Raw genomic sequence first — 19,505 nt, forward strand, 5'->3', positions numbered from 1 at the left:
CTCTACTCTGCACACTGGATATGCTATGCACTTTATACTCTATACACTCCATAAAATGTATACACTATATATTACAAACAAACCCAAAGCACTATGTCATTTTGTTCCTTTTTGTGATCCTTTTTATTCTGTATAGCTATCTTCTGCTCTCTTTTGAACGTATGATTATTTAGTTGTGTCTCTTATTCTTTCTTTATAGGTCAGGCAAACTGCTCGTCAGAGGAGCGGTGACACACACACACACACACACACACACATGTATATATGCATTTTTCTCTATCATAAAAATGCAGGGCATGAATGATAAAATATTAATAACAGGGAGCAATAAACCAAAGATAGGAGTATAATAGTCATGAACAATAATAAACCAACCGGATGCAAAATATCTCAAGTCATCTGTAACATATACTATACTATACTATACAAAGTGAAGAATTAATTTGCACAGAATAAGGGACGATTTGGCAGGACTGACATTATCTAGGAATAATGCTATCTAGGAAAGTATTTCCGTAGTTCATCCAAGCATTACCGTGAAACTAGATCAGATTCGGGTGAGAACCGATTCCAAGCAAAGGCCTGTTGGGAAATTTCTCACATTCCTGCTTTGCCCCAGATCCTCCTCAACCCTCCTTAAAGGTCATGTTTTTCTACTGCCTCCTTCGGCATCTCTTTTAGTGTGCTTATAAGAAACGGAAAAAGAGATAAACTAGCATAGTCATTTGAGGAATTCTTCAGAAACTATTGAGCGTTTACCTGAGGGTTTCACATTTGTGAATACACTTGAGAAACAACTTTTTGTCCCTGAACCATTTCCGCAAATGATAATGAATCACTATTGCTTATACATATGGATCTCTACTACTAATGCTAATGTTTGTGTATTAATGCATTCAGGCATTTTTCTATTGACCTTATCCCCACAAACACACACACACACACACACACACACACACACACACACACACACACACACACACACACACACACACACTAACTATACAACATATGATACAACCTAAACCATAATATTCATGAGATTATTTCATTTGTCATTAAATCTGGTCAACTGTGAGACAAAAGTGAAGGAGTGTTAATAACTGCCTTTAACCCATGTCATTGAGAAGTAACTACCGAAGCTGGAGTTTGTATGTTATGTTAAATATTTTGTTGATTAAAAACATAAAAATCGACACACTGTTCTTGTTTGAAATGAACTATATACTGAAATCACTTTTATCCGAACCCTAGCCAAATGGAAGACTGCACATGTCGAGTAAAAGCTTGGGTTGTATTGGGTTGTTTTTTATTTTATTTTGTCACGTTTTTTGCTTACTATATAGAATATATAAATGTGTTTGGAATACTTTACTTAACAAGGATTTTTATCTTTTGGATTTGTCTTATTTGTAAAAGGAAGGAAAAAAGTGAATTTTATAACCCTGTTTTAAACAAATAACGTATTTAAATATATATTAAAGTTTGTCCTTTTTTTGTTTGTTTTAAAATGATATAATCATGCAATGTATTGAGAGAAGCTGTTGAAACAATGTCACTGAAATTGAATATACTCAATATAAAAATACTAAATAGATGGTTTCAATAGTGCACTTTCTTCAGAACATGTTCAATGTATGTATATCGTAAACACTGTTTTCTCCATATTAATGAATAGAATTCCATTCAAATCAATACCATTATGTATGCGCACGACAAATTAATTAATGAATATATATTGAGAGTCTGATTCAATTTAGCATCTCTCCAACAGGGGCAGAGCTGCGAGACCGGTGTGATACTGCCCGCGAGCTCACCGGAAGTACCAATATGGACGAAGAAGACGACTGCTGGTAGCATCCGGTAGCTTCGGGTAGCAAAGACATAAACAAACCCAACTAATGACAAGGATATAGAGATTAAGATAGTGTTTATACAACGGAACAGTGCTTTCATAAAAGCGATTAATATGATACATGTCATGTTGAATGTCAGCCATGTTCGTTTGGACGGAGAGATCATCAGCCAGAATCTGAGGCAGCTCCACTAAGTGATGGTAAGGCCTGGGATTGTATAAACAAAGCTACGAATAGAAGCCCGTTAGCTGTACAGCTAACCAAAGACATCTGGAGACAGTTAATGTATCCAAACGGGATATCACTGCGATGCGTTAATACGTCTTAAGCGATGGCCAAGCATGACATGATATTACCATTTAGAAAATGATGGCAGCTGACATGTTCGCACTATGTTGCAGGAGGACAATACATCGATGCATCAAATGACCCAAAACAACAAACACAAATAACATGTAGGCCTATTTATAAGGCCTACATTATTAAATATAACTGCGAGAACCGAGCTTAATGTATATATAATCGACGTGTCGCTGGTTTGCTTCGTATACTACCCCTGTAGTGTCTGTTCAGTAGCAGATGCGCTCACCTTTGCTGCAAGACTCTCATTACCCAGCTCTATAATGCTCTGACATGCAAGGCCGAAATGGCTGCGGTACATCTTACGCCTGCCTAAATTAAAGTTGTAAAGCAAAGCCAGCGTGCAAGTCTGCATCCATTCTTGTTCTTTTAGACTCCCAATCTGAGTACGCAACTCTGCAATGATCAACTTCAATCACAATGACACACCCATCTGGTTACAATTTATGGATTGCAACGGCGCTTATGTAACTGCACTGAGGGGAATAACGGAAAATAATAAATGAAACTGGAATAACATTTTTATACTAATAACTGTTAATTAAGATCCGGTTTGCATTCCTTAATTTTCTATGTAATGAATTGTGATGGGTGTGCAGCATGCAGGGAGGTTATTCTAAAAAAGCATAGTAAGAAATTGGTTCAGTCCTTGAAGTTACCCTGACTGCCCATAATGGTGGTGGTGGATCAAGAGAGAATGAGGTCTAAGCTGTGCTGACTATTATCAAGAGTCTCTCCAATCCTCTATACATGATACCATGGTAGGGTATTCTTCTGAGATCTGCAGGTCTTTACTGCCTGCCGCTCCTGTTAATCGATCCTGCCCGTCAATTCTCAGCACGGATTCAGTCTGGATGAAGCTAAAACCAGAAAAATACAGCTACCTCCGGTCTACTTTGCACAATGATATTTATGCTTATTAATATATTATTCACAGGCAAGCACTGCAGAGTCAAGCAAGTTTAATAATAGTTTTTTAATGTTTACTATATATTGTGCCTTATTTACCTAGTCCCAGTTGATCATTTCAGTTTACTACTGGCCTGTGTTTGCAGTTGATACTACTCAATGTATTTAGTCTAGCCTCATGAGATAATTTTGTATGCAGCCCATGATTCAGCTGGAGAAACCGCTGGCGACCGGCACCATGCCTGTGGTGTGGCCCACCATACTGGACCTCGGCAGGGATGAGTGCAAGAGGATACTGCGCAAGCTGGGTAAGGCTGCCCAGCCCTGCACTGTGTGTGTGTGTGTGTGTGTGTGTGTGTGTGTGTGTGTGTGTGTGTGTGTGTGTGTGTGTGTGTGTGTGTGTGTGTGTGTGTGTGTGTGTGTGTGTGTGTGTGTGTGAGAACCGGATGGAAATAGCAGGTGGACCCTGAGAGTGGATTATGTCGATAAAGCTGTCTGCTCCCTCGTTAAAGGTTTTCTCATTGCCAAATGCTTATCACGTGACCACCGTCCCGTTGTGTTGTTTCCTCAGAGTTGGAGGCCTACGCCGGAGTGATCAGCGCTCTGCGAGCCCAAGGCGACCTCACCAAGGACAAGAAGGACCTGCTGGGGGAGCTCACCAAGATCCTGGGGTAAATGCTGGTTCCCTGGTCCAACCCAGTTCTGTGGTGTGGTGTTGTGTAGAGTTGTGCAGAGGGGGATCATGGTCCATTTTTGGTGTCACTTTTAAGGGACGCGTGTGAATGTTAAAATTCTCAAGCCATCAATGACATATTTAATGCATATCCATTGTGTTACAAATGGCAAGCTTATTAACACTAGGTAATTAATTATCAGACGTTAAGCAAACATACGTTTATTAGAAAACGGTCATCAAGGCACCGAGCTGACGGAAAGTCGGTTGTTAATATTATTATTTATTGATGATAACTATGCTGTTATACGATAACACGAGTAAAATATGAATGATAGTTGTACTGTATATGAAAGATTTTCTTTTTAGTAATCTATACGTGATATGAGTTGGGGCTTTGAATAACCACTGGACAATGCTCCTCATAAGCTAAAGCAATTTACCGTACAACAATCCATAAGAACACTATATCTGTCTGCCAGCATTTCCACAGAGCGCCACCGCGCCGAGGTCCGCAGGGCGGTCAACGATGAGCGCCTCACCACCATCGCCTACCAGTGAGTGTACCAACACCCAGTCATTCTAGACCACTCCCCACCGTCCACCCACACACACGTCACCATCTGACCACCGGGGGCACCCTATTAGCTCCAGAACGACCGGACTACACTTTAAAACCAACTACATCCCGCCGCTGTTTAATCCGTGTAGAGAGCTATGACAGCCCTCCAAGCGAGCCGTGCTCTACACGGCAACGTGGGTTACGTCACCAGAGCCTTGTTTTCTCTCGCCACAGCATGTCTGGACCCAACAGCGCCTCCGAGTGGTCCATCGAGGGCCGGCGCCTCGTTCCGCTCATGCCCAGACTGGTGCCGCAGACGGCCTTCACCGTGACGGCCAACGCCGTGGCCAACGCCACGGCCAATCAGAACGCATCCCTCCTGTTGCCGGCTGAAACGGGCAACAAAGAAGGTAAGGGGCACTATTGAACTTCCTATTTATACAACATTTACATATATATAAATTAGTGCTGGCAGTTAAACGCGTTAACGGCGTTAACGCAAACCAATTTTAACGGCGTTAATTTTTTTATCACGTGATTAACACAAATCTTTTTTTTTTTTTTTGGCTCAAAACAAAGAAGCAGTAGCCTGACTGCTATGTTCAAGGCAGTATGTTTGTATGTTCATCGTTTAATTGCACTATAGGCTTTTTTTTGTATCGTCCTGTTTTGATCAGTATATGCCATTGTTGTTATCAATAAATAACCATTTGCACAAGGCAAGCCGATGCACTTCTCCATGTTGATAAGAGCATTAAAATGAGAAAAATTAATTTGACAAAGAAATCAAGGGATATTTAGCATAGAAAAAAAATTGCTTGCGGTTAATCGTGAGTTAACTATGACATTAAATATTTTAATCGCTTGACAGCACTAATATAAATATAAAACATACTTAAATATAAGTCAATCTTAGTGCTTTTCTCTCTCCCAATTGACCACAAGTATTGAGTAGTCGTGGAACGCAGTCTTGCATCTCAATGCATCCCTATTGAATGTCTTTTGTTAAAATGCATTACCAACATGTTGATGACCTGTCGCTCCATGCAGTCGTCGTGTGCTACTCCTACACGAGCACCACCTGCACCCCCACCAGCGCCACGGCGACGGGGGGCGGGTCCCTGGCGGTGAAGTCGTCGCCGCGGCCGCCCAGCCCGGCATCAAACGTGGTGCTGCTGCCCAGCGGGAGCACGGTCTACGTGAAGAGTGAGTGAGCGACTACAGCGGTGGGACCCCCCCGACCACATGTCCCCCACAGGGCTAGCCTTAAGGACCAAGGGGGAACCTGGATGACCACCAGGGGAATAGGGCCCATTAGCGTCCCGTCAGTACATCTCAGACTAGTGGGGAACTACAGATTAGCTCAGCATTCCACTCCGTCTTGCTCAGCATTGGCCACAAAAGTCGTAAAGCCTTCAACCTCACCCTACTCAGACACGGTCTTGATGTATTTCAACAGACCGATTTGATGTTGTCGTGCTACTTGAATATTACAACAACACCAGTAGATTGTGGTTTTGGTTGCTAAAGAGTTACATTGCCTTCTCAATACAATTATTAGGCAATTAGGGCATTTAGCAGACGCTTTTATCCAAAGCGACTTACATCGGTTAATACACACATTGACACAACGACGCCAGAGTCAACCATGCAAGGCGACTCTGTTTGTCTTTACCTTTTCTCTCATCTCTCTATTTCCTAACCCCCCTTTGCTCTTTCCCATCTCTCTGCCTCTGTGTCTCTCTCTCTCTCTCTCTCTCTCTCTCTCTCTCTCTCTCTCTCTCTCTCTCTCTCTCTCTCTCTCTCTCTCTCTCTCTCTCTCTCTCTCTCTCTCTCTCTCTCTCTCTCTCTCTCTCTCTCTCTCTCTCTTCCCCCCCCTCCCTCCCTCCCTCTCGGCCAGGTGTGAGCTGCTCCGACGAGGACGAGAAGCCCCGCAAGCGCCGGCGCACCAACTCGTCGGGCTCGTCCCCCGTGGTGCTGAAGGAGGTCGCCAAGGCGACGGCGCCGTCCGTCTCCAAGGGCGTGGGCCTGCCCATGGCCTCGCCCATGGTGGGGCTGTCGGCCAGCAGCCCTAAGATGAGCAACATCATGCAGAGCATCGCCAACTCCCTGCCGCCGCACCTGTCGCCCGTCAAGATCACCTTCGCCAAGCCCACCATCCAGAGCACCAGCAGCACCACGCAGAAGGTACGGCGCCCCCTAGTGACGGGACACATATAGCAAGATAATTCAGGCCTGTTTGCAGTAATGATATTTATGAGGATATGAAAGGATTGACTGATTAGTATTTAATTGGGGGATGGCAGCAGTTTTCCTTTTGAATATTCTGTCAAAATAACTAAATTGTAAAATCTTTTGTTGGGCACCTCAACACAACGCTCTATTTTTTAACTCTCCCCCCCTACTTGGGATCAGGTGATCATCGTGACGACCTCGCCCAGCTCCAACTTCGTGCCCAACATCCTGTCCAAGTCCCACTCCCATGGCAACAGTGCCAGCGCGGCGGCCCTCTCCAAGCTGGTGTCCACCTCCATGCTGACGGCGGCCAGCCACAAGCAGACGGTGGTGTTCCCCAGCGCCGCCGCCGCCGCCGTCGCCGTGACGGCCGTGGTGTCGGCCAGCCCGGCGGCCGTCATGTCCACCGTCGCTCAGTGTATGTGTTCACGTCTTCACCGTCTCCGTCGGTCGATAGTGAGGCAGAGTACAGTGTTTGGCTTCCCTCACATAATGGATGGAGCAGGATCACTAACCGCAAGATGGACATGCTTTATTTCATGCCCGTTTGTTAAATAGCCTAATTTAGGCAAAGCTTTTAGTTTCTAAGGGTCACTGCACAATACCAATACAATTAAAATGAAATCAACTTTATACTTAACTTTAAACTAAGTTTGAACTGATTTAAACCTTTTAGAGGTTGGAACTCTGTGAAACGGAAGCGTGTACACATGGCTTCCATTAAAGCCCCAGACTGCCAATATATGACTTTCCCCTTGGCCCTGCAGGCTCTGCGTCTGCTGGCGTGAAGGTGGCGTCGGCTCGTCTGCCCTCCCCAAAGACCATGGCGGGCTCGCCCACCCAGATCATGGCCCAGTTCCCCAAGCAGCTGCAGCAGCAGCAGGGCGCCACCATCAGCGTCAGCCAGGCCCAGGCCTCCTCCTCCACCAGCTCCAGCATGGCCGGCTCCAAGCCCACCATTCAGATCAAGCAAGAGTCAGGTACCCCCCCCCCCCTCCATACATGGTTTATTCATTGGAAGCCAACAAAACTACTAGCAATTTTTTTCTTTTTCTTTTACCCAGCTAAGGCTCAAATCTTTCCACCATTGGCTGGTGGCAGGGGTTCATTTCGAGCCCTGTTATACACATTTCTATTTTTGCTTTGGTCAAGGTTGTTTGTGCTTCCTAGGACTTATTAGCCTAGCCTAACTATCTCTACAGAGATCCTGAAACGCTGTTTCGTCATGAAGTTCTCATATTGTTCACAGTGCATGTCACGGTTTGAGACTGCTGTTTGATCATCCCGTGTGTTTGTGCGTGTGTGTGTGTGTGTGTGCAGGTGTGAAGATCATCACCCAGCAGGTGCAGCCCAGTAAGATCCTGCCCAAGCCCTCCTCGGTGGGCCTGTCCAGCAGCAGCTCCTCCCCCATCATGGTGGTCAGCAGCAACGGAGCCATCATGAGCACCAAGCTGGTGTCCCAGCCAACAGGTAGCCCAGCCCACCTGCCTTAGTAGTTACAGTCGACCCTCTTAAATCACAGTCCTTCCCCTCATTAGTCCAAGTTCACCCCCCTGTGGATCCCAGTTCACCCCCTTGTCGATCCCAGTCCTCCCCCCTATTTGTCCCAGTCCAGCCCCTCGTTAGTCCCAGTCCACGCCCCCCCCCCCCCTATTAGTCCCAGGGTAGCCTTAGTAGTTAGTAGTAAGGTTGGTTAATGTGTTAGTGTTAGTGATGGGTTAGTAACCGGGTTCTTGTGTTTTTTTTATCTGTTGGTATACAAGAGGCCTGTGTTTCCTTTGTGAGCCTAGGGCTAACCAGAGACCACCCTCTTTGTGTTCTATAATCGATGGTTCCTCAGCCACCCAGACCACCTACACCAGGCCCACGGTCAGCCCCAACATGAGCGCCCGCATCTCGGCGGCGGCGGCGGCGGCCGGCGCCACCTACGTGAAGACCACGAGCGGCAGCATCATCACCGTGGTGCCCAAGTCTCTGGCCACGCTCGGGGGGAAGATCATCAGCAGCAACATCGTCTCTGGTGAGACCCCGGAGTCACTGGCGGCACTTTCACTTTGATTCGAGAACAGCTCCTTGAATGTGTATGGATGTTAATGATTATTACGTCTTGTCCTGACGAGGAAAGATGAGATACAACTCTGTTGCCTGTTTTGACAATTTAGCTTTGTGAGCTACTGCAGAGCTAATCACACATCAATAATTCTCTTCCATTTGTCTTGGGAAAGGTAGTAATGGTCAAAGGAGTTGAGGGGATGTAGTGATTTGACTGTAACAATCAAATAAAGTATTTTAAAAAGATAAAAAATATGACAGTGATTTAATTGTATACAGGTTTTTATTTGTATTGTTCTGTTATCTTTTTCTGGCCTAGGCACCACGACTAAGATCACCACCATCCCGATGACGTCCAAGCCCAACGTCATCGTGGTCCAGAAGACCACGGGGAAAGGAGCCACCATCCAGGGGCTGCCGGGCAAGAACGTGGTCACCACGCTGCTCAACGCCGGGGTCAGTATCCACCTCCCTCATCACAGCACGCACTGCAACCTGCTGTGGGAAAATCATGGTCGTGTACCTAGACCTTGGGCCGACACACCACTGAAAGCTGCAATGTACATTTAGCAATTTCATTTTGGTCGATATTTGTATTTATTTGATCAGTAATGGTACAAAGTTGCATAAATATCAGGACCCAAAAACAAACATGGCAGCTATGAGCAGGTGTTCCCTGTCTGTAGCTCTACTGTATGGAGTGTGTGTGTGGGGGGGGAGAGTCTGGCGGTTTGCGTTGCTGACGCCGTACGCTCTTGCGGCAGGGTGAAAAGAGCTTGCAGGCAGTCCAGGGCAGCAAGCCGGCCATCATCACCGCCTCCAGGCCCATCACCAAGATGATCGTCACACAGCCCAAGGGCATGAGCTCAGGGGCCCAGGCCACGGCCACCAAGATCATCCCCACCAAGATAGTGTACGGCCAGCAGGGCAAGACGCAGGTGAGTCGGGCCGCCGTGCGTCCTGGTCTCTGGGGACGCTGGTCCAGGCTTCAGCTGGAACCCGGGTCGTCCTCTGAACACAATCCTGATACATTTGCACTCCATTTGCACTCCATGTTCCATTACTTTTCCAGTGTAAGCATCATGGGGTAATCACGCCGTCACTACGGCTGATGAGTCAGTAGAGTCGGCCCGTTTGTTTGCCAATTGGTTAATTGATTTATTTCAAGTCATTAACAAATTGATTACCGGTAATTAATTTATTTCAAGTCAACTGATTGGTTAATCCAATGGATGGACACCTAAAACAATGCATGTGCAGCCAATCAATTAACCTCTTTCTTCAATGCAATGTTGTTGGCTCGGGCAAGCTGGTGGGCCCTGTATGTTGAATCAATTGGGGGGGGGGGGGGGAACAAATGATCATTGATAAGGGAGATCCATGGACTTTTTTATTGATTTATAAAAAAAAAAGTATATGCATAGCTATTTGTGTGCCTTCCAGGTGCTGATCAAGCCCAAGCCGGTGTTCCAGGCGGCGGTGGTGAGCGAGCAGACCCGGCAGCTGGTGAGCGAGACCCTGCAGCAGGCGTCCCGCTCCTCGGCGGAGGCGGGCCAGAGCCAGCCCCCCGGGGCGGAGGGGGCGGCGCCCAGGGACGAGACCCCCGCCGGCTTCCTGGACGAGACCCCGCACACCAGCGCCACCCAGGGTACGCAGGAGGCATGGCGCCCCCATATAGGAAATGTCTGTTAAACTGACTTATTTAGTATTTTTATATACTTTATTTTTTTTATGCTGTTAAATATATGTACTCGTATTCCTTTCTTCCTGTGCGTTTGACCACACGTTTTTGTGTTTTTTGTTTGTAATATTTATTTGACTGTAATTACTGTCCTTTTTTTTTTTATTAATCAGAAGTAATTCATTTTGTCCGTACTTTAAAAATACATCAACAAATCTTTACACACATCACTGCCCCTCTCATGTCTGTATGTCTACTTTTTGGTTTCCCTTCCAGACTCTCAGCCTGTAGTTCACCTGGTGACCACTAGGGAGCAGGATTGGATGGAGCAGGAGGTGGTGGAGTCCAGTCCCACCACCACCATCATCTACCAGGACATGTCTGTCGGGGAGTCCCAGTCCGCCACCTCCACCATCAAGGCTCTGCTGGAGCTGCAGCAGCAGACCACTGGTGAGCGAGAGACACACACACACCTCAGCAAACCCTACTGTTGCCTATGCATCGTGATCAGGCATACAAATATTTTTTTACGTGTTCTGGATTATGAAGTCAATAAGAACAATTACAAAAAAAAAAGTCTTCATGCCAGGTCTCTTCCCTGGCTCCTCCGATAGAGACCAAGGAGATGCTGAATAAGCCATTTAATTGACTGCACTGATGAGTGAATGCCAGGTCATGGTGCTTTAAATTATTTTACGGCATTTCTGCTACATGTAAACTGCAAATGAAGCACAAGTGTGATAGCTCTTTCTAGGTTTCTAGAGAACTTGAGATACAATGACTTTATTTGTAACCTACAAAAACAGGATTTCCAGTAAATGAAAATGGCAATGCTTCCTGCAAAAACAACAGCAACAATACTTTCCGTAAACAGAAGCAACGCTATTTGCAATTGGGGTGGATGAATAAGGGATCAAGGTGTGTGTTTGTGTGTGTGTGTGTGTGTGTGTGTGTGTGTGTGTGTGTGTGTGTGTGTGTGTGTGTGTGTGTGTGTGTGTGTGTGTGTGTGTGTGTGTGTGTGTGTGTGTGTGTGCATAAGAGTGGCAGTGTGTGTAACCCGCTGGGGGCCCAGGTGAGATCAGTGTTCACAGTCCCGATGGCCTTTGTGAAAGAAACCGTCTTAGTCTCTCTGCTTCTGCTGCATCACTGCGGATACGCCTGCCTGAGCACCGCAGCAGAAACAGTTTGCTGGTGGGGTTGAGGATCCATCATGATGCTACAGGCTCCGGTTCCCCAGCGCCTCCTGGTGTAGAGGTCCTGTCGGGGGGGGGGAATACAGTACCATTAGGGTGTGTACTGTGCAGCCCAACACACTGCCTCTCCTACCCTGAGCGCTTTGCCTCCTTCTCTGGGTTCCAGTGAAGGAGAGGGCTGAGGCCAAGCCCCGGCAGCACACCATAGACCTCAGCCAGATGGCTGTGCCCCTCCAGCAGGCCCAGGACAAGAGGCAGGCCCCTGCCCCGGCCCGGCCCTGCACCACCACCACCATCATCGCCACTACCACGCCCTCCTCCTCCTCCGAGGCCGACGCAGCCCCGGAGCAGCACACTGCAGGTGGGCTTCACCTGAACCAAAAACCACAAGTCACAGCTCCACTTGAATCACAGGAGGGGTTAGTGGAGGGGCCAGGGGCCAAAGGGTCCCAGGTGGTCCTAATTTGCTTTGGATAATAATAGTAAATGCCTGTGAGACCAGAGGTAACACAGGAATCCATTATTAAGAACGGCTACCAGCCAATGGCTGATGGGTTGAACTATTAGGCCGCTAAAAAACAAGGTTGGATATTTAAAGAATTGTCTGGCTGGTCGATTCTTTTCCAATCTGGCAGGTAAAAAGACTCCTGTTTTGGTTTTGGTTTCTATTCTCCCGGCATTGATTTGCATCCACAAACCAAAAGAGAAACCTGGATTTCCATATTGTAATCCCATCCAAGCATCCAAACAAATACAGCCTAGTGTGGGAAACCACCGGCCCACAGCTGTGTATCTCACGCCGTGTTTGTTAACCTCTGTGGTCCCAGGTAAAGGCGGTCGCGGGGGAGCGTCCTCCGAGGTCGAGGACGTGGTCATGTCGTCCACCCAGCCGCCCGGCAGGATGCTGAAGACCCCCGGGCAGCTCACCGTGGTCACCAAGGTGGTCTCCACCACGTCGGCAGAGTCCCTCCTCAGCCTCAAGGTAAAGCTGCAGTCGGGCTTTAGCGTTAATGTCCCGGTCCCATCCTCCCCACGAAACATATCGCCATTCCTGACCGCTGATTAGTCTGAATCATCCTTTTCCCTTCAAGAGAAAACTAATGATTTACTGAAATAGTCGTATGATAATCGTAAAAGGGCCGAGATAACAGAGAAGATTAGTGATGAAAACTATAATAAAATAACAGCTGGTTCCCTAGTGGATTAGACACAACGCAAGTTAAAGTGGACTAATGAGTGGATTATACATACTGCTATTATAGGGGGTTGAGGCCACATGAACGGGATGTTAATTTTCCTGATTAAACCCGCGCAATGCAGTCAACCCCCCCATCTGCCTCCCTGCAGCCCGCCGTCAGCCACCCCAAGCCCCACAGCACGCTGGAGGCGGGGGAGCTGGAGGGCGACACGTTGGACCCCCAGACCGGCCTGTTCTACCGCTCTAGCCAGCCCGCCGCCCACCCGCAGCCCTCCTCCTCGCAAGCCCCGCCCACCCCAAGCTCCGCCCCCGCTCCGGCCCCCGCCCCTGTCCTAAGCCCCGCCCCCCCGCCTCCACCCCAGCTGCAGAGCCGGCCCCAGATCAGCCAGCCCTCCCCTCCGTCGGCCACGCCCTCCCCGTCGTCCTCGCCCGTGGTCTCCATCGGCGCCGCCACCCACTGCCTGGTGAAGAAGCTGGTCCGACAGCCCCCGCCCAAGCCTGCCGCCACCCCGGCCCCGGCCCCGCCCACCCTCACACAGAGTCCCAAGGAGAAGCCGCTGAGCGCGGCGGGGCCGCCGGGGCCCAAGGCGGGCCCTGTAGCTACCGCCGCCCCCACCACCACCACCGCCGCCGCCGCCGCCGCCGCCACCAAGCCCCCACTGACGCCTCAGCTCCCCCGGCTCCAGCAGGCCCCCACCACGGCCCACCACAGGCCCATCCACGCACCGCTGTCCCAGCCGCCCCCCCTCCAGGCCCACCACCCGGTGGGCACGGAGAAGAGCTCCTCCTCCGGCCAGGTCAGTACCGCCCCCGCGTAGCGTTGACCCCAACAGGGTTGATAGTAACAGCTCTCACACAGCGGGGGTGTCTGAGGGGCGTAGCGGCCGGGGTGGAAGGCGAGCGGGGGTGAAAGTCTAATCTCCCTCACTCTGTCTCACCCTCAGCAGCAGCAGCCAATCATCACGCAGAGCGCCACCGTCACCAAGATCACGTTCGGCGGGAGCCACCACTCGCCCTCGCCGCACTTTGCCGCCGTGCGAGCGGATGCTGTGGCAGCAGCCGCAGCGGCGGCGGCGGCAGCGGCGGCCAAGCTCGCGGGGGCGTCCGCAGCAGCGTCCGCGGCAACGGCGGCGGCGGCGGCGGCCGAGCCCGGCTCCTCCAAGCCCTCAGGGTCGTCGGACATCCTGAAGATCTCCATGATGGAGGCGGAGATCGACCCCAGCGTGGAGCCCATGGTGGTGGACTCGTCCAGCGACCGCAAGGCCCCGGGCCTCCTCCACCACCACCACCACCACCACCACCACCACCTCCATCACCACGACGACGGAGGCGGTGCGGCGGTGCCGGCCACCTCGGACATGATGGACGCGGGCCAGCTGATCAGCAGCACGGGGCCCGCGGCCCACCGCCCGGCCCACCTGAAGGCGGAGCGCGGCGGGCCCTTCGGACGCCTCGGGGCCCTGGCGACCCAGAGGAAACAGGAGGACATGGACGTGATCGAGGTGAGTTCACAGGCCGTCCACCAGGGGGGGGTATCTGACGCTGTCCGTCCCCAGGTGTCGTAAAGTAATACGACAAGCCTGTGTGAGAAACAAGAGCACTAGAGTGGACAAAGGAACGGCTCGCAACCAGGGGCAGATCCCTTCCTTCAGATTGTGCACAGAGACATTCACGACAACCGTAGTCGCAATTGCTATGTCCACAACCAGGGGGCCAGATTATTGAAAAGTGGCTTCAATGTGAGGAAAAAAGTGCATGATTAGAGGGTCCTTATTCACCAAGCATCCATCCCGGTTCCAAACCACCTTCTGTTTCCGGGAATGTTGAACCAAGACAGCTGCTAGGTGAATAAAACCCATCACCCAATGCCCAGTTAAACAAAAGCCAATTTAAATCCATGCAATCATGGATGACTCACCGGTGCGCCACTAACAGCTTCCCCGATGTGCGGCGGCTTCCCTCAGGTGATCCCGCAGTTCTCCATCCTGCCGGACTCCAGCCAGTCCAACGTGGTGGTGGAGCCCAGCGGCTTCCTGGAGATCACCAACTACACCAGCCAGCAGCTGGACCGAGACAGCCCCATGATGGAGCCGGAGGTGGACAGCAGCAGTAACGACGACGACAGCAGTATGGCTGGACCGCCCTAGACACACAAACACAAACATGTACAAACACGTGGACACACACACACGCGCGCGCCGTTAAAACTGTCCCGACACCACTGCCATATATTCCCCTTGATCGGTGGATCCCAAACATCACGTTTTTATTTTTTCAGTTCCTTTTTATTTTATTATATTTTATTTTATTTTTTTATAAACACCAATATACGGTAACCCAGTTCGTAGCGCTTTTTTGTGTATAAAAGTGTACAGTACTTTCTATGAGTGAAGTCGAAATGAACATTTCCCTGGCTGTCGCGTGGTGAGCGTAGGAGACGTGGGACTCAGAGCTCACACAGCTCAGAGGAATATGTTCGGGACAGGATTCAGGACCAGCAGCACATTGATGAAGAGCAGGCAAAGCCTTCCAAGGGGACAGGATAGCGCTCCCTCCAAGGGGAGATTATACAGTGTTTTGATGGTGAGAGACGTCCGTATATATACCTGGGGCTGTTGGCCCTGCGTTTGGGTCCATCTGTTGAAGAAGAATATCAACAATGTTCAGGACTACGGCTGTTTCAGATGACACGCTTTGACTTTGTATTCCACGTTACGGTTAACACGCATTGTCCCACCATGGTTTTCTGAGAAACATTTTTTCAAGTGATCTTTATTTTACTAAAATAACCTTGGGAAGAAGTTGGAGATGAGAAATGTATTATCAACAGTCAAGAAGAATACGATCTGAGAAAAATGTGTAATATTTGTGATATTGTCCTTTTTAACTGACTAAACAAAGGTGTTGAAGAATATTCCATTTTTGTAAATTACTTTCTGGTAAACGGCGCTGAAGGGAGAAAACAAAAGTATGCATTTGTTTTGCATAGTCATAGCTTTACCTATTGTTGTTTTTGTCTTTTTCTTGCCTTTATATTATTCAAACTAGAAGACTAGTTGGAAAAAAAAATGTTTAAGCTGTTCAATAAACCAGCTATGAGCATTTGTGAATGTGTCATTTTAAATTTGGATCACTTGTTAAGGCTAGGGCGGGGGCAGGAACAGTAAAGCAGAACATAATAACTCCATACAGAATCGCTTCGTCACAGTTTAACTCTACTATGCACTAAGCAAATGCCCCAGTCTCTCATCTTCTGACTTCTTTGTCGTTTTATTACACTACTTTGCTGAGTCAACATTTATTATTCGTCCTGCTTTCAGTTCACTGAAAGCACCTCATACAACGTCTTCTTTGACCTCTGTAATTGAAGTAGGGTTTTTTCCCTGGTTGCATTTGCTTAAACAACTTGCATCCCTGTCATTTAATACGCAGGGATTTTCCACCGATATCCTATTGAGGGAGCAAAGATTAGGCTAGCGAAACTAAAAAATGTGATGATAGGGATCAAAGTAATGCAATTGGGAAAACAAAAGGTGGCCATGCAGAATTCCCCTCTTTTCCCCATTGATGCTTTCTATTTGGTAACAATTAATTTACGTTAGGTCTCATTCAACTATATCCTAAATATTGGATTTACAGAACTGCTGGGTAAATCAAATTCATAGCTATAATTACTGAATGCTTGCCTTGATAATGTCGGGCATTTGTAACACATTTGTGTTAAGACCTAACCCTAAACCTAAATCCAATGTTTGGGATATAGCATAGTGCAGTGAGACCTTACCTAAATGAATTGCTACCAGAAACAAAGCATCAATTGGGAAGATACAAAAAGCCCAATGGTGATCTACATCATATTTTGAGCTACAAATATTCTGCAGTTTTGTCTTTTATTTTATTATGTCCTTAACCCTAACCCTATTAAGTAACAGTGTATACTAATTGTATTACAGAACTGAGAACTATTGGGCAAATTGGAGAGAAAGAATGCAACCATTTTTGAGTTACATGATTTACTTAAGATCTGAGCTTTCGAAGGTGGATTTGTGCTCAACTGGGACAAAATGATGTGCAAAATATGGCGTACAGGAGAAGGAATTAGGGCGTGAATCTAATTGGGCTGACCACACAAAGCACTCATTGCAGCATCCATGAGCCAGATTGAAAGTTACTCAAGTCTCTTTCTAAGGTAAGACGTATTCATCTACATAAAATACAAAATATTGCATTTATATTTAAAACGTGTACAGAACAGTTAAAACTGACACAAGAATAAAATAGTAATGTTAGCCAAACTGCTGTTAGCAGTTGAGGTTTCCTTTGTGAAGATAAATGAGTCTATGAAATGTGTTTCCTCCCGACTACAAGGCTTGTGCTGACTTCCTGTTTCCTGTTGACCTGGCCTTGCCTCTACAGACTTAATGAGGTCTGAATCAGCACCAACCTAACTACAGAGCTCTGTAACTCATGATGCCTCTCATACTTTCATCTCACTGGGAGCTTTTGTTTTAATATGTACCCTTTTAGGGGGAAAACAAAGTGTCCCTTCAGTTGAAATATATCCTTATTTGTTATTGGCCCACAGGTATCTGCTTCAGGATTTTGTTCAAGTTGAATTTATTCGTCATACAGTGACATGAGGGAATAAAATGGAAAGACCCTAACAGAAGTGTTATATGGGTGCGACTGTGTATGCCTCGTGCGGTTGGATTATTACTCAGTTAAGATAAATGAATCAATTGTGTGTGGTGTGGCGGGCTTCCTAGAGAGAGGAGCAGCTTGGATTGGTTGGACCCGACCCAAGGACATGTGGCTCTGTTAAGGATCACCATGACTGTCCGTCAGCTGATTAACTCTCCACGGCACACCGGACCCAGGGGTCCGTTGGAGGGGGGGGGGGCCTGACCCGGTGCCCGGGCACACTGCTGGGTTGGTATCCGGTGTGTGGAAGACTTCTAGAGTCGGGACAGAGGTTTTGGTTCTTCGTTTTTGTTTGTTTCTGTATTTGACTGTACACATAGATGCAATGTGTGTGTGTATGTGTTTGTTCGCATGTCTATCAGTTTGTTTTTCGTTTTTGGTCGACATAGACCTGATGTACGAATTGTGTATGTACGTAGTCTTTTGCCTGACACATCCAGCCAACTGGAAGTTATTTCCCCATCCCGTCAACGTCATCTGCTGTGCAGAACTTAAAGAACAGAACTTAAAATCCTGTGACAGCCAAGTCACACTGCTCACCACTTCTACTCTTAGTGAAGGTCATACAAAGCGGGGAGATACCAGTGCTGGGGTTTTTAATAACAGTTTGCTTTTTTAACCTAAACTTGGATTCATAGGCCGATACCTTGACAGTGAACCATTCATCCTATAAGAGAAGCAGCAGCGAACAGAGAGGCCGCTGCAACGCTTGGTTCACCCTGTCTCACACCAACCACCATCTGGTTTATGTCAGGGACCCCGAGGGTAGGGAGTACCTCTCACACAAACACAGACACACAGACACACACACACACACACACACACACACACACACACACACACACACACACACACACACACACACACACATACACACAGACACAAACACAAACAATGTATGTACACATTGGCTTATCTCTTTGTTTATTTGTGTGTGTGTGTGTGTGTGTGTGTGTGTGTGTGTGTGTGTGTGTGTGTGTGTGTGTGTGTGTGTGTGTGTGTGTGTGTGTGTGTGTGTGTGTGTGTGTGTGTGTGTGTGTGTGTGTGTGTATATGTGTGAGAGAGACTGAGATTAAGTATGCATGTAGTGTGTTTGTATTTGTGTCTGGAGGGCGTATGTATGTTTTATTTGTGTGTGTGTATGTGTGAGGTAAGCTGTGCCTTGCCCCACTCTCGAGACTCCAGAGGAGTCTTTCTCTTGCTAGACAAAAGTAGTCGATGACTTATTATTCATCCACAGCAATCCCTACACACAGACACACACACTCACACTCCCCCGGCCCTCCCTGCACCACAATCTGATTTATCCCCAGCAAAGGGTGAGACAGGTCAGAAGTCAACGCTTCGACGTCTAGAAATATATTCTGATGAAGTGTTTCATTACGATTTCCAAAGAAAACCAAAGTATCCCAAATCCAAAGTAAATAAAAGACAAAACACTTTAAAACTATTTCTCGTTCCTCAAGCCCCGCTCTTCAGTGGACTTGCCCAGCTGGGGCCTTTCAAGGCTGAATAAGTCAAGCAGAGATGAACATAAACAGAGATTATACTCGGCACAATGGAATGATCTGCCCTCTGGAGCTGTAATGTGTTTGTGTGTAAAGAATGTTTCTTGTTTGAGTCAGTTTCACGAGGTGCACCTAAGAACATTGCTCTATAAAAATTAGGTACATTCGGTTTGTTGGTAAGCATTGTGGTTGTTTGATGTTTTTTTGTTTTATGGCCCATACTAATATGTTCTTTGTCTGCCAAGTGGCCATTTTGATTGTCTGCAGATATGCAAGGTGTATGTCTCTCTGTCTGTCTGTCTGTTTTTCTTTGTGACTGTGTCTGTCTGTCTGTCTGTCTGTCTGTCTGTCTGTCTGTCTGTCTCTCTCTCTCTCTCTCTCTCTCTCTCTCTCTCTCTCTCTCTCTCTCTCTCTCTCTCTCTCTCTCTCTCTCTCTCTCTCTCTCTCTCTCGCTCTCTCTCTCTCTCATCCAGTCACCAGTTTGACTGAGATTATAGGTATTAATTATTTACTGGCTGTTTATAATGTTAAGTGAAGACTTTAATGGGGCCAATCCATGGGAAAGAGCATTAATAGT

General features: G+C 47.6%; 2 protein-coding genes across 10 annotated transcripts in view; both read left to right on the plus strand.

Moving 5' to 3' along the window:
• LOC115547988 (rho guanine nucleotide exchange factor 12) overlaps positions 1 to 18,271 on the plus strand; it is a 43,473-nt gene extending 25,202 nt beyond the window's left edge. For 2 of the 5 annotated variants that reach the window (XM_030362530.1, XM_030362533.1), the window contains 2 exons: positions 200 to 258; positions 18,222 to 18,271. In XM_030362530.1, the coding sequence (XP_030218390.1) occupies positions 200 to 231 (32 nt within the window). In that variant the 3' untranslated portion in view covers positions 232 to 258; positions 18,222 to 18,271. Of the gene's footprint in view, positions 1 to 199; positions 1,197 to 10,789; positions 10,803 to 18,221 lie in introns of those variants that run through there. The other 3 variants (XM_030362531.1, XM_030362534.1, XM_030362532.1) reach the window with 3 other exon arrangements.
• emsy (EMSY transcriptional repressor, BRCA2 interacting) lies at positions 1,724 to 15,829 on the plus strand. 5 transcript variants are annotated; one of them, XM_030362535.1, is made up of 20 exons: positions 1,724 to 2,056; positions 3,325 to 3,433; positions 3,697 to 3,796; positions 4,281 to 4,355; positions 4,595 to 4,770; positions 5,411 to 5,566; positions 6,261 to 6,547; positions 6,776 to 7,013; positions 7,363 to 7,575; positions 7,916 to 8,065; positions 8,436 to 8,615; positions 8,961 to 9,103; positions 9,412 to 9,585; positions 10,091 to 10,295; positions 10,605 to 10,778; positions 11,688 to 11,882; positions 12,349 to 12,503; positions 12,869 to 13,516; positions 13,664 to 14,221; positions 14,684 to 15,829. In XM_030362535.1, the coding sequence occupies exons 1-20, from the start codon at positions 2,054 to 2,056 to the stop codon at positions 14,864 to 14,866; spliced, it is 4,122 nt and encodes a 1,373-aa protein (XP_030218395.1). In that variant the 5' UTR covers positions 1,724 to 2,053; the 3' UTR covers positions 14,867 to 15,829. The 5 variants fall into 5 exon arrangements, with proteins under 5 accessions (XP_030218395.1, XP_030218396.1, XP_030218398.1 ...); XM_030362536.1 differs by having other exon boundaries at positions 13,667 to 14,221; XM_030362538.1 differs by having other exon boundaries at positions 9,421 to 9,585.
• Positions 18,272 to 19,505: the final 1,234 nt, after the last annotated feature.

This window comes from Gadus morhua, chromosome 7 (genome assembly GCF_902167405.1).
Source record: "Gadus morhua chromosome 7, gadMor3.0, whole genome shotgun sequence".
NCBI lineage: Eukaryota > Metazoa > Chordata > Actinopteri > Gadiformes > Gadidae > Gadus > Gadus morhua.

Bases quoted from the DNA above. Each gene is read 5' to 3' on its own strand.
- emsy (XM_030362535.1), top strand. The intron at 3,797-4,280 runs GTAAATGCTGGT...TCTGTCTGCCAG, and splicing joins GAGCTCACCAAGATCCTGGG to CATTTCCACAGAGCGCCACC. The intron at 11,883-12,348 runs GTGGGCTTCACC...CTGTGGTCCCAG, and splicing joins CCCGGAGCAGCACACTGCAG to GTAAAGGCGGTCGCGGGGGA.